The sequence below is a fragment of the Zootermopsis nevadensis genome, unplaced genomic scaffold (genome assembly GCF_977971745.1).
Source record: "Zootermopsis nevadensis isolate Lab colony 2312 unplaced genomic scaffold, Znev_1.0 Znev_ptg000030l, whole genome shotgun sequence".
NCBI classification, from domain to species: Eukaryota; Metazoa; Arthropoda; class Insecta; order Blattodea; family Termopsidae; genus Zootermopsis; species Zootermopsis nevadensis.
In genome coordinates, this window is record NW_028259162.1 from 4,521,403 (window position 1) to 4,536,798 (window position 15,396).

General features: G+C 35.6%; 2 protein-coding genes across 6 annotated transcripts in view; both read right to left on the reverse strand.

Annotated features, from left to right (window-relative positions):
• The window catches only part of LOC110830491 (uncharacterized), a 51,463-nt gene extending 46,728 nt beyond the window's left edge, over window positions 1-4,735 (reverse strand). Inside the window, exon 1 of one of the 2 annotated variants that reach the window (XM_022065506.2) lies at window positions 4,393-4,735. In XM_022065506.2, coding sequence (XP_021921198.1) covers window positions 4,393-4,614 — 222 coding nt within the window. In that variant the 5' untranslated portion in view covers window positions 4,615-4,735. The remainder of the gene's footprint in view (window positions 1-4,392) is intronic. The other variant, XM_022065520.2, reaches the window with a different exon arrangement.
• Window positions 4,736-5,320: 585 nt separating this feature from the next.
• Window positions 5,321-14,742, reverse strand: LOC110830524 (fatty-acid amide hydrolase 2). 4 transcript variants are annotated; one of them, XM_022065572.2, is made up of 11 exons: window positions 14,627-14,742; window positions 12,939-13,163; window positions 12,383-12,602; window positions 11,287-11,504; window positions 10,365-10,476; window positions 9,761-9,915; window positions 9,087-9,227; window positions 8,223-8,318; window positions 7,720-7,878; window positions 6,763-6,945; window positions 5,321-6,392 (listed from the first exon to the last, which is right to left on the reverse strand). In XM_022065572.2, exons 1-11 carry the CDS (start codon window positions 14,648-14,650, stop codon window positions 6,297-6,299), a joined length of 1,629 nt encoding a protein of 542 aa, XP_021921264.1. In that variant the 5' UTR covers window positions 14,651-14,742; the 3' UTR covers window positions 5,321-6,296. The 4 variants fall into 4 exon arrangements, with proteins under 4 accessions (XP_021921264.1, XP_021921271.1, XP_021921282.1 ...); XM_022065579.2 differs by lacking the exon at window positions 14,627-14,742 and adding an exon at window positions 14,544-14,566; XM_022065590.2 differs by lacking the exon at window positions 14,627-14,742 and adding an exon at window positions 14,296-14,505.
• Window positions 14,743-15,396: the final 654 nt, after the last annotated feature.

Consider the following 15,396-nt stretch of genomic DNA (forward strand, 5'->3'; position numbering starts at 1 on the left):
CCTACGTTTGTAATGGATATGCAAATAATCTACTTGGTTTATGGTTCTGCTGAAAGTTGACGTTCAACCGGATCAAGAGCTACAAGGAGTGGTGCTAGCTTACCGAATTACCTAGTTCGATCAAGGAGACAAGGACAGCTGCTTCCAACCGCAAGACACGGTTCATTAGATTGAAGAGATCCGGTTCTCAGCTTGTGCCAATGGACAATCGTGAAGACCCCTCACAGGGATAAAAAAAGAACTAAACAATAAATACCGGAGAACACTTAATTACACCTACTTTCCGTAAAGTAACCTAGCTATAGCAGTTCAATAGTTACCACTGTCAAACTTAAAGTTACAAGATTGTTTGCATGAACGCCATGTTGTTTTGCATTCTACAAAAATGCCTCAACAGAAAACGCGTATTTCTTGAATATAAGTTTTCATACTCCATTTCAGGATCCTACATTAAATCCTGCTAGTTTGCAATATTGTGTACTACCAATTATAGAAAATTAAAAATTAAAATGTAGGGTAGCTTCCAATGTCATAACATTCTCAACAATTTTCATGAAAACTGGTCAACTGTTTAAAAATGTAAACTGGGAATGTACATACAAAGACACCACAGTGATCTTGTAACCTTACTTCTTTTCCTTACAGAAGAAAACTAGGCTGAAAAACAGCATTTGAAGATTAGAAACTTAGCAGAAGTCTAATTTAAAACAGTAGTATATGATGTTACATCTTATAATATTATAAGTCCATGTTTACTGTTAACTAATAAGTGAAAGATAATGCCACTTAACTAGTCAGAAAATTCACTGCCTTTTACAGAACTCAAAATTTCATTATCTTGTTCACAACAGTCTGCCTCTGGACCAGTTATACATACCACATATGAATACTTAATTTAATTTCTCTATCTTCATAAAAAATTGCAAGACTTACCACATAAAGAATTTCTTTATCAACCACAAACTTTTCAAGGAAGACTGTACCATGGAGTCAGTAACCAATTAATCCCTATCACAATACCAGCACTACCTTAGAGTCTCTTGGCTGGTGCAGGCTGGGAAAGTGACCTTGATTAACCTGAAGTGCCTCAAGAGAAACCAGTCAGAGAAACATACTGCAATCTGACTTGCTGACTAACACGAGGTAAAATTACCTTCCTCTTTAAAAAATAGGTGCATACTAGAACCATATGCCAATAACTACTATGACCCAGAGATGGTTTCATGAGGTTTATTAGTTATGTCTGCTATCGTTAAGCTAAGCGATGATTACTTTTATGTAGATTTAAAGATTAGTAACAATACTTCAGTATCATTACAGGAAAATATACATGGAGGTTGTATAAAAAAAATATACACCCTTCTGAGGATGAAAGTTGAAGATAGGCAGGATCAAAACCACTCACCCAATGGTCATGTATATATTTTTATATTCAGGCAACAATAGACAATGTCCAAAGGAAATCAAGAAGGATGAACCATTTTGTACTAGGTAAATAGGACATAAAGTCTAACATATCTCAAACTAAAATTCATCTTTAAATGCATAGACTTCAGTATCCAACTCATCCATCAGAAAGTTTCTTTCAATTTGTTTTAAATTTTTTGTGATGGAAATAAGTCAACACTACTGTGGAATTTTTGCAACTGAAGTGAATGCTTCCAAACATGCCAGTCAGAGAGTGCATTGTTTGTAACTTAATATCACAATGCACACCATCTAAGGGAATAATCCATGACCACTTTCTCTCTAGTCCTAATTACCAAGCAGACTAGCATAGCAGTAATGTCACAGACTTACACTTGGCAGTTGCCAGCTTCAAAAGTCGGCCAACAGTTATTCTGTCCAAGATACTTATAATTTTTCAGTCGCTCTAAGCAGATGTCTAAATAATATACCTTGAACTTGGCCACAACTGCCCCTTTCAAAATGCTTCCCTATTCGCAATTCATGGCCATCTTCTGTTCTCATTCAACAATATATAACCTTCATAACTTAAACTCAGTTAACTCATTCTTACATTGTATTTCTTCAAAATTTGATAGTTTCTCAAATGGTCAAGAAGTCCCCACTTTATGGAACACTAAAGTTCATTAACATATTAATGAAAGCCAATCAGTGGACCTTCCTCTAAGTCAGTCAAATAGTCCACACCCTCACATCCTATTTCACTAAGATCCATTTTAATATTATTGTCCCATCTGTGTATAAGCATCATTCTTTCAGATTTTTCAACTAAAGTTTTGTGTGCAGTTCTCATTTCCCCTATACATGACAAGCAAATGTCATCCTCCTGAGTCACACTTGAACTTAATGCAAGAGACTCTGTAGCCTTTATCATCTGGCATGTGACCTAATCACACACCACAAGGCTATCTGGCTGAAATTTCCTGAAGAAAGGACAGCATGAGGACCATTTATTTTCTCTTTGTTTTTAAAAGCTAAACTATTAGCTACAATGTACATACCAGGATGAATCACATAATGCCACTAAGATATGGACAATGAATCACTGGGTACTAATATTTCACATGGCAATGGTAAATACAGGTTTTGTCAATATCAACATCTACAGCTACTAATTGTCACTCCAAAATAACATGCAGGCAGGCGCCAAGCATATCTGCTGTCCCTATGTATAAGTAACAAATTTGTCTATTTTTAGATTACGAAGTTTAATTATGGCTGGATTTCAGTTCTTTTTAGTGCCCCTTCAATCATGGCTCCCATAGGCAATTGCAAAACTCTGCTACCCTCTGGTGCTGCCCCTTATTTTCAGCACTACAATGCAATGCTTCAAAAATCGGTGCCCCCATAGAAAGTTGCTGCTGCTCTAATGTTGCCACCCCTCATATGCTGCCGCCCCGGGTGCGATGCACCTGTTGCACCCACAGGGCAATGCGGGTCTCCAGAATTGTTGAACTGTGTAAGAATGTGGAGCCAGAAAGTGAGTGAGCCAATTTTTACTTGTAAATACCTTTTGATGTAAATCTGATACCAGGGGGCAAACATTTTACCATCCTTTCACAGAGACATGACATTTGCAAACAAGTTGTTGACATCATTGATCAATTTAACCTACAATCATGGTAAACAGCAAATTATTTTTATCTGATAAATTGTATGGATGAATGCAAGTTGTGTTTGAAAATAAAGTGCTGAAAATATATATAAAAAATAAATGTGAAACAAAAGAAATTACATGCGGAATGTGATTTATACTTTCCTAGTACTACAGTTAGGGTAGTTACATCACGGAGGGTATAACAGACAGTAAGTGTAACTTGGATGGCAGTAGCAAGTATACAGAATTTTGAAGAATAAATCACTTAAAAATTGATGACTTGGACTAGAATGGAAATACGAGGAACAGTACTTAACTAAATACAGCTTTCAGTAACATGGATTGGCCTGAACTTCTTTCACAATGGGTAATATCATGCTAATAATATTAAGACTTTTGGTTTCAATACTAGCCAACTATCAACGCTGCAATATTATTATTTAAAAAAAATTATGTGGAAGATAAGCATTTTCAATAATTTTTCTTAACATTCCGAATATCTATCTCCTGCTTTATTCATTATTTTCCATACAGGATCCTACACTATCCCAATCTCATGCTCATATGCCTTATAAAATAGAATAGAATTAATTTATATTCTATAGATCTTTCATAGGCCCAAGTCAAGGTTGTAGGACATGTTCTTGCACAAATATAATATATATTTCTAATACAGATATAAATTACATAGTTATGACAGTAACAGAGAGTGAACTACAGTATTACTGCAAAAAAATAATAAAACAAGAAAGCATAACCAATATTGCTTACATGTGTTTATAACAGCTGAGAATTTATGGCTGGTGTAAATTCTTCTATGGAGTAGGAGTGAGAAAGGAAATACCCTTTTAGTGCTGGCTTAAGTAAAAGTAAAGCTGTCCCACTATACGCCATATGGGGGCTTCGGGGGAGATTTTCAAAATATCTGCTGCAGCTTCAGCTAAGAAGAATACTGTTAAACAGATGGCACACACATTTCTCTGCCCTAACGGAATGAAAATATTCTGTCTCAGGACGCAGAACATGTTTCCATTCACATAAAATGACAAGCAAGAAAAACCTCATACACTTCCCCACTCATAATTTAACTTCTATAAACCCACAGCATTAAAAAGTTGTTTAGGAATTACAATACGAAATACAAACTAATAAAATATCTCAAATATTCCGTTATAAATGTCATTAAAAGCAAAGGGCAGTTTAACTTCGAATTATTTAATTTTGATCACTCTTTTTTAAACTGTGAACAAAACGTCATGAAGGCAAAGCATTTGAAAAATATAGCTTAAAACTAAAATCTGTATGCTACAAACATATTAAAACCATACCTGAACCTTGGGAACAATATCGGAGAGTGACAGCTTTTCTTCACTTTGATCTGGTTCCACACTGAGAAACACAAACCCCAACTTTGACACATCTTGTCTCTGCCCAGTTTTTTCTGAGATGCGAACTGCAAACAAATCGCATATTTTTTCTGCGTTTTCAAACACAAGTCTGATATTCTTTCGTTTCACACGTATAGATGGATGCTGCCCCAATTCATCCATGTCTGGAGGATGTCAACCTCCATTTCCTTGACTACATGGCGTCAAACTTCTTCACTTTACACTAAACTTCCACCTGCTGCCCAGGTGGCCATCTTGCACGCGTCGCTCTTAGTGCCCTCTAGTAAACTAACTTCGCCCTCCTTGCACGCGCGTGACTTAAGTCTGCATAATTTTGCCAAAAAATTTAAATGGCTTCTAATACAGTAAATTTCCGACCAAAAATCAACACATAGAAATATGACTCGGATGCAGAATATTAACCAAATAGACTACTAAAAGACAAACACGAACCTCCATGTTCGTGATGTTAATGTCAATAGAGTGAACATAAACTTGAAATACACATCGAGTAAATATTCATTAAAGAATTTAGACAGTAAAAATGTTTACAAAACATTAACGGTATTTAATATTCGGTCTGTGGTGCAAATGGGCTAATAAAATTGGCCATCTCCAAAGTAATATACAGAGCAGTAAGAACCTTTGAAATGTTTTTAAACTTCTACCAGACTACACAATGCTATAACCCAGAACTAACCAGTCTCTGAATCCAACAATGGACACTTGCACTTCCCTTGGCCAGTGTTAACAAAAATACTTTGTGATGTTATGCAGACAAAATGTTCTGATGTCATCTTTACCAATAGCTTACTCCTATTACTGTTAATCACATCACACAGGTCCAGGAGCACAAAAATCAATGAAAAAATTTGTAGCATCATTTAATAACAATATTACAAAAATCATAAACTAAATACTCCTTAATTCTCTAGAAACAAAGTGTGTATTATATGAAGCACAACTCTAATCACCACCTCATATAAATTGTATAAAAAGACTGAGAAGCGCATTTTAACTCTCTCGCGAGACAACAAACTACTTAACTAAAATAACTGTGGAGCAGAGTCCTTCTTGAGAAACTGACAGTATTCTCACAGTATTACAGTAATTCAACATTTTTATTTTCTTTATATCCTCAGTTGTGTCCACACTACATGATGGAGTCTATCCCATGGGCAGATGATAATGGTGGCTGGCAGAGAGCTACAGCTTAATGGTGGACTCAAACCATGGTCAGGGGGAATGCATAAAGATGCACTCCAAATCTAGCTATTATTGAACTGAAGGGTGTCTCAGTAATAAAATATAATAACCAATAAACAGACTTATGGCAAACACCTGCAGCTATGGTCTCACTGATCTTAACACAAATACCAACAGAAGGACTGAAAATAATAAACACCTTGTTACATGAAACCCACCTTTAAGGAATGTTGAGGGATATAAAGAGAACAAGGACCAACAGTAAATAAATGTGAATGAAGGAGCAAAAAGAAAAGTGTGAGAACAGCCTTGCAAACTGATGCCTTATAAAAGTGGAAATGTCTATCAACAACATTTATCTATTTGTTACTGGAAAACATAAAATATTACACATACATAACAATTCAGTATCATTTTTTTATAAAATGTACTAATGTAAATTATCACAAGTGGAAAGGAATGTAACACACATTTTTAAAACGTAATAATACACAATCACCATTAATATCTCCACATCCAACTCTATAAATGGAATTATTTTAAATGGGGTTTCCTGAACCAAGCTCAGTTGCTTTGATCACTTTTCCAATACCCTGTGATTCAAAACTAAAACCACGTATCTTACTGATATTAATACTTTATACTGGGAAAGGAGGAACCCAGCCACCAAAGGCTTTCTGCAGTTCTTTAGCAACAGCAATGCACAGATGATCCTTGTACGGTGCAGCAACTACCTGTAGAACAAGAAAGGAAAGGTGTAATCCACTCAAGAGATTTCACTTGTATTTTTTCCACCTTGGCATTCTGAATGATTGTAGGTGTATATCAATGTGAGTAGACCGTATATTTTGAAACATGCTCAAATTACACGAGTTAACAATTTTAAAACATAATGATTGCTGAACTAGTAGTTTATAATTGCTATGTGTTCAGTGCACTGAACAGAGAACTGAAAAGAAAAAAAATCCAAATATCAGTTATGTCCAGCTGCAATAATTACCCTTGACACCATCTCCTGTAACACAGTGCAGCTCATGAGTTTGAATTCTGGACTCATGTCCTGTGAAATGATTGTGGTAATTTTAACCTGACAATTATATGTACCTGAATTCCTAGAGGTAGGCCATCTTTGCACAATCCCATAGGGACTTGAGTAACTGGAAGCTTCAATACATTGAATACAGCCCAGTATCCAAAATTGAATGGGCGTAAGAGAGATGAGTAGTGATAAACAGCAGGAAATGGATGACTTGGATATAGCAGCACACCATTATCACCCAGCTTCCCCTGAAACACAATATTAATTAAGTAGGAGTGCAATTTAAACTCAATTATAAAGTATGCAGCCAACAACTTTACTGGCCAAGTCAATGGTGTTTCTTCTGGGTTGTGATGCCATGTAGACTTGTAGGTGGGGACCAACATTTCTGAGAATTATATTGTTTCCATCAGCTATGAAGACGGAGGAAGTATTTTCCTCTGAAATGTTTATAAAGTCATGGGAAATATGTTCCTCTAAAACATGGGTATCCACCTACAAGTCCACGTATAGTTACTAGAATTGAAAGCCAATGATGTCTTTAACACCATGAGAACCTAATATCTCATTCAGTAACCAAGCGTTCCTGGCTCACACTAAATATAAAGATGATGAAGATTTCTGTCTTCTGGGTTGTTGCGCTGCGTAGTCTGGTCGATGTTAACCAACGTTTCAGAGGTCATACTGCCTCCGTCATCAGGCCCTGATGACAGAAGCAGTATGACCTCTGACACATTGGTTAACATCAACCAGACTACACAGCGCAACAACCCAGAAGACAGAAATCTTCATACTCACCGCTGTGAATACCTCAAACCTTATATAAAGACGATGGCAATGTAAGTTCAAACCGTTTGAAGTAATAAACTGTCATAACTGCTCTTGACTAGGAGCTCAAAATATAACAAACAATTCCAATTCCAGCATCATCATGAAAGTTGATTGTGACCTGAAGCAGGAGCCCGTTACAAAAAGTTTAAGTTTATTCAAACTATGCCTCTATTTTGAAAACAGGAACTCACCAGTATTTCAGACAGCAGGTGCTCTGTAGTGCTTTCTGCCCATACAGGATTTTCTTGGGGTAGTATGTCACGGTTAATAAGATTCATTATTGCAGCAAATGTAAAATCACTCTGACCAAGCAATTTCTTTGGAAGTTCCTTCCAGACTGAAACAGTACCCTTCAAAAAAAGTTTGCATACTTGTTATATCCTTCCATTATTAATATACTTATGGAAAAAAATCCATATGTAGTAGTTCAAACTAATTTTGCTTTATAATAAAATTAAACTCAGAAATTGATTTGTATTGCCAAATTTAAGCTGCTCAGGAGATGAAGACAAAATGATTACAGTGACTGCATTTAATATTCTGGACTGGAATATTTATGTTCTCCAGTGCAACTAGCATAGTTTTCAGTCTCTAACAAAAGGCAGCAAACCAAAATGCTACATGTACCAGATACAAACAATTAACACATTGATTAGTACTTTATGCAGTTATTTTTTGCATATATTAAACTCACCTTTCCATCTGCCAATTCTTTTGAAAAGTCAAATGGCTCTCTTGTCATCCAGTATCTCCACAATTTAAAGCTGTATCTCATTCCTGAAAATTTTACCTGTGAACACATAATATGAATCAAAATAAAGAAAAAAATTGGTAAAGTTGTCCTTGTGTCTAAGCACTATGCCATGAAAGCAGATTGGCAGAGGCTGTGAAGATAAAGCTCCACGTTTTCAAGCCATCAGCACTATACGAAGGCTGAGCGGCCAGTCTCATGCTCTGGCTGCTTTACATCAGCAGATGGGAAAATGAAAAAAATAAAAGAGAGAATATCAGGAGATTGAGTGGGCACCAGATCAGTATGAATATGAGCATATATATTATTCAAGAAGATGAACAAGTAGTGTTATTTTAATTTGTTAGCTTTTTCAAATTCAAGCACTGTCAACATTTTAAAACGCCAATTAAAATGCTGGTGCTTACACAGTAACCTGTTCTTGAACTGTATTAGAACAGAAATTGTAAACTAGACAAGGCTATGACGATTCTGTCTTCTGAGTTGTTGCGCTGTGTAGTCTGGTCGATGTTTACCAACGTTTCAGAGGCAGTATGACTTCTGAAATGTTAGTAAACATCGACTAGACTACACAGCGCAACAACCCAGACGACAGAAATCTTCATACTCACAGCTGTGAAAACCTCAAATCTTACATAGACAAGGCTACTATATGAACTTTTAGTTTTCTAAATGCTTGTATATATAAATTACATACAATAGAAAACTAGCAAAGGGAAGATCAGAATAGCAGAACCTGATTTGTCGGACCAATTACCTCACATAACTCAAGTATGTCTGAGCCCTTAATGTAGAACTGAACTCTACCTTCTGCACTGGTGTTTTACTAAGGTCTTGGAAGTGAGACACTGCCCTCTGCAAGGCCTGCCTCATTTCTTCAGAAACACTACTTGAACGCAAATCTCCAGACTCTTCCATGTAGAAGAACTGTATATCATTCAGAGATACCTGTACATATGTTTCATGTTAGTTACTGTTATCATTAAATCAAAACCATATGTGGTGTATAATACATAGCATATTACTGTAACCATAGATTTGGTTTGATTATAAAATATTGGCATTTATTAAGAATTTTATGAGACCTCTATGGCAGTGGTATTCAACCTTTTTTTGTTCGCGCATCCCCAGATATAATTTCTCTTCAACTTTGTACCCCCAAAGTTGTTGGTGTATAATTCAAGTTATACATAGTATATAATCTACACCTAAAATAAATTAAATAAATTACATTACTGATTATTCAGTGTTTATCATAAAATAATATATACATTTTTTAAATTTCACATACCCCCTAAGATGTCTTCGCATACCCCAGGTTGAATATCACTGCTCTATGGGACTTAATTTAAATTTCAGTTAAACTTAAAACATCATACTTTATAAATTTAAATCAGATGCTTGCAAACACTAAAGAACTGTAAAAAATGTTTTTATGTTTCATTTTAATTCATTCCACAGAAAATTTATGAACTGTGTACCTCAGCTTCTAACTGAAGCTGTGAGATGTTGTTCCCAACCAGTACTTTCAGAAGTGGCAGAAGATCTTGGGCATATCTGCACAATGGCCCAGCTGTCACCATTGTAGTCTCTTCCAGGCCTGTTCTCTTTGTAAGCCCCTTTAAAGGTGTTAAGCCTATAAAATATAAACAAAGATCTTGGTATGATTCTTGTAAGCAAACCCTTCGTCTCATCGCAAGAGATTTCTTCACCTGACAATGGCTGTCTTCTGGGTTGTTGTGTCATGTAGTCCTGTAGAAGTTTACCAGAGATTCAGAAGTCTTTGCTGCCTCCACCATCAAAGCAATTATTTGTGCTACATACTCAACACTGTGAGAACCTCAAATCCTACTCTTCACTTCAGGTTTTCAGGCAAAATTCAGTATGCTTTTCACATGTTCCCATTTTGCATTTCATGCCCTACCATCTCATCCTCCTTGATTTAACAGCCAAACAAAACTTTCTGAAGAGCAAATCATCTGGAAAGCCAAGTCATACATTCACAGAAACAATGATGTTACAGGGGTTATGCCAGTATGTGTAAGACAGCATAAATGCCAAATATGTACACCGTATTAACAGTACCTGTAGTAGGTTTGTGTCCAAAAATCCCACAGTAGAAAGCAGGCATTCGAATAGACCCCCCAATGTCAGTTCCAATGCCCATGGGAGATCCACTAACAGCAATGATACTTGCCTACAGAAAAACAAATTAATTAATTGTATATTCAATAAGAGATAAATCAGCACAAAGTAAAATGAGTCATAAAAAGGGAAATATGTTTCACAGTCCATCCTGATCAGCTTTTTCTGTTATTTCTTAATTCACAATGACACAAGCCAAATTATTACAACTAGAAATCATCTTTTCCTAGTTCCTCAAAATTAATCATTCTTATTTATGGTATATTCTCACTGAAAGTCAAAGAGACTCTTCAGCCTTACTCAGTAACCCATAACCAAACTAAGATGCAAATTACTAGTGACTCTGATAGGTGACACTTCAAACTGTCTGATATGATGTTATATTATAGCATTTTTCAACAGAATTCATATCAGAGTTGAGTTCTGTTCTTTGTGAGTAATCAAACAATGCAACAGAGATCTGCCAATATGCAGCAGAAGCTTAGTCTCTTCAGAAGCTATATAATAAAAGCATTGGCAGCCAAAATGCATTGCTGCAAGTTCACAGTTCTTCCTCAAGTAATGCTATACCTTCAATTCTGATGGAGAAGAAAGGCATGGATTTGTATATCTAACCTCACAAATTAATATGAAGTACTCATGGGTAGTTGAATTTTTGAATGCAAATACAGTTAACAAAATAATTCACATTCACTAAAAACCAGTATTCCAAAATGCTACATTCAGTACTGATTCATTTCCCCTCCTCCAAACTTCCATTACTTCCTTTCAAGCCATAGTACACTTGACTGGCAAAGGCCTCGACCACTAATTTTGTTGAATATCATTATGAAATGGTTTTACTGCATGAAGTTTTCCTCACCTCCCCACCACTTGACCCTCCAACAGTCCTAGTTGTATTGTAGGGGTTCAGTGTCTGTCCATAAACATTATTACGAGACTCACACCATAGATTGTATTCAGGAATGTTAGTCACTGCAACAAGAATACCACCAGCTTTCTTCAATAGTATCACTACATCTGCATCTTCTGTAGCCTTTACATTGCGGCGTGACACTAGGCCTAGTGTATGATGCATACCTGGAGAGAAAATCACCACAGAAGTAAATCAGCTGTAAGCTGAAACCATGTTAGGAAAACAATTCTGACACAAATCTATTTTTAATTTTGTACTTAAAAAAAAATATTTAAGAATAAAACAGGAGCAGAGGTTGGTGAATTTAACTACATACCCACTTGAAAATGTTTTAAAAATTAATAATTCCGTCTACCTTCGAAAGTAATAAGGTTAAGATTGTTTAGTACTAGATGCTGGAGTTGAGTGTCCATGGGTTTTAATTAGTACATAATCATATCCAAACACTACTTAACTGATTAAACACTGTTTATTAAATCAGATAACAGCAATGGTGGTCAGCAGTTACTTCTTCTTCACATTGCATTATCTGTTAACCAGTTTTATTCAACAGAAAGCACCAAAATATCATAAATGAATAAAGAAGGAAAAAGTGCTGTGTGTGTATTTATAACACTACAGAAATGATACATAAAATGTTTGGGAATAAACTGGACAGGAAAATGTCTGTAGTCTAGAAAGATAAAGTAAGTGGGGGAAGGAAAATTTTAAATAATGAGTTCTGTGATTGATGCACTTCAACTCTTATTATTAGGATACTGAATCAAGCTTTTAATAGGTGGGACATATGACTTGTGCAGGGAAGACAAGAAATGCAAACACAATATTAATGAAATAATCTATTGCAAAATAGTCACTAGGGAGGAAAAAATTAAGCTAAATCATATAAAATGTGCTGTACTGATGACAGCTGAACAGAAATAGCTTAGGATCATACCTATTGGAGGCTATGATATCAGTAATGCTGAACCTTTGATTTCTATGAGTACTACCAGATTGTAATTAGGTATCTGATCTGAAAGTAGTGAAGAAGCAAACAAACCTTTTACTGCAGTACTATCCTTTGTAGAGAAGGGCACTCCAAGGAATGGTTTTTGGAGCTTCAGCTCATCAACAGTTAAAGTGGTGGATGCTAGAAAAGTATCTGCATCCCTTGCTTCCTGCAGAGCAACTTCGTAACGTTCATCCACTACAGAATTAATCAGTGGATTCACTTCGCAGATGCGATTGATGAATCCCTGAACTACCACTTCTGCACTCACCTATTTAAATAAAATTCCATCAATGTCTGATGGTAACCAAGTAAAAACTGTTAACCATTTTTGAACTGAAACTGTAGCCATATGCCTACTAAGTAGGCAGCTCTAAACTCTCTCTTATACTGTCAAAGTATTTTTCTTTGAAACTAGATTAATGGAGCAAATTATTTAATAACCTTGAGGGACAGTAATATGTGTTGGTATGAGGATACCTTGAAAAATAAATACTACTGGAGATGGGACAATTTAATTTCTTTCACATAAATATATTCATATAGCTGAGTAAAATTCCTCATTCATAATAAAGAAAATAGTAATACTCATGTCATAAGAGATTACCTCTTTGTTCCTAATTCTTTCAGCTAGAGAGACAGCACTTTCCATAAGAAGAGATTCCTTAACAGTTGGGATTTGTGTCCGTTTAGAGTCATTGTAGTAAAAAGAAAAACATAAGTCGATAATACAATCGATTACTGAATGGATGAATACCCAGAGATTCATCAGGCATTTGCAGAGTGGCTTGAGCAACACATATTTTGGCCTGCGAAAGGACTCTTGTCTTTCCTGTAATCAGTAAAATAAAGTATTTCACACTAACATAATATTGTGGGATCTTTGGGAAAAATTCCACATTCTTAATCAGAAGAACCAATCCTCAGTCCAAGAGAAAACCAAAAATTTGGCTTTCTCTATGAAGATTCCGAACTCTCACTCAAAGGGGTCCTAGATTCAATTCCTGGTCAGACTTAGGTGCATATTCTGTACAAATAGTTAACAGTTCTCACTGCATCAATGTGAAAATTTTCAGTTGTAAGTCCCCCTGGCCAGCCATAACATCATTCATAGTATCACTGGGAACACTGAAATCTACCTTATGGATATGGATATTGTCACCTTTGAAATGATTTCCATCAACTTATGTGGAAGGCTGACCATTTATAAAAAAGTCACTGATTGTGGTCTTCTGGGTCATGATGCTATGTAACCTTGTAGGTGGTTACAAATGTTTTAGAGAAACATATCACCTCAACCATCAGGTTTGATTCCTATTTATAAGAATACATGATGTCACAACCCAGAAGACCTTGAACATCTTTACAGTCATGAGAACCTTGAACCTGAGATAAGGAAGTCCATTTTCATTTTAAAAAAACAGTAACTGTTTAAATACTGCACAAAACTTATGTAAGACTTAATAAGCAATACAAATATATGATTTTAATGTTGTAACCTACAGAACGCATTTTAATACTGTAAGAATAAAAACATGCAACCACATTAAATTGTGATATTCAATATTTAATATAAGATTTTCCAGTGTGGACACTTCTGTTCTGATTTACTGACATGTGAGAATATAGCTAAACTAGGTTGCTCTGAATAGTGACTGTGTACTGTTAGATTCCAGTATGAAAGAGTTTATTAGCTTCAACCTTCACCATGGTGTTCCACAAAAAATCTGGAACTTCACATTGAGAAATTAAAAAAAGAAAACTTTTACCAACGAATCATCAAAATTTTGACAGTAAAACTCCATTATGTAATTTATCTGTCTTGAATTATGGCCACAAATACACTGCGTTTCTGAATTTTTTACCAATACCGCAAACTTTCTTTGTGTGCAATCAAATTGGTGTCAATGAACAATACATTGGCAATAATTTTCATAACAGAAAGTCCATGTTAATTACTATACATTAACACTATTTTTTGGGAAACCGAACACGGATGAGGTTAAGAAGAGCAATGTGTCCAATTTTCCGATTTCTGCAATAATCAGTTTTTAATACTGCTGTTTTTCTGGACTTGTTCCATCATTCCGTTGTTTTCCAAAACTAGACCACTACGTTTCGGAACCTTCCTTTGCTCCCATAACGTCGTAATCTTGTTTTATTATGCGAAACAACGAAGACCAGAAAAAACAGCAATATTAATGCAACGCACCATCCTAAGAAGCCTTTATATATGACATGCGCCAAATGCACCCAATACAAATAAACATAATTACTGTATAAAAGTAAAGATACCTTTCGAACATCAGACGAAGCCATTTTTCCATGCACAAAACTTGTTTTAGTTTCTTGCTTATATCATTAACTTGGTAATAAGCATAAACAAAACCTACCTGTGATATTAACCAAACACAACGGCGATGTGACAGTAGCCCAGTCGGTAAGAAGATTAACTACTCTTCAACCATCAAAATTCTACCCCCTTTCACTACCTATATATATATATGAATAATTTGTAAACCCTGATATCGTAAGCAATCTATGTTGCTGAGGAACGTGGCCCAACATTGGGGTAAGTGAGTATAATACTTTTCACATAACTTTCATCCAACAGTTGAAGGTATCCCACCAACATGAGAGTGCCTTCAAAATGGCAATTATAATGAGGATTTCATCCACATCAATCCATAATACCCCTACTGAAAAGTAGTAAACCATAAATTAGTCTAACATTCATAAAGACTGAGTTTTCAAAATTCTGAATGAAAAACATTGCCAACCGCCGACTTCTTGCGACATCTCTTGTGAATCGAGCCAAAATGTCTCCAAGCATGCAATTTGCCATATTACAGCAAGTGTTTTATGGTCAGGTTGTTTGTAGTCAGTTCTACATTACAATTAGAAAATTCTATCCCATTTTCAATGACATGGCCATTAAAACATCAAGTCCTGCATTGCGTTGATGAGACGACCATATCCAACATCTATTCGATATTCTTATAACAATGCTATGCTGTCTTCTCCACTTACCTTGTGACACAAGTGCCTGTTACTCCTTTTGCAAA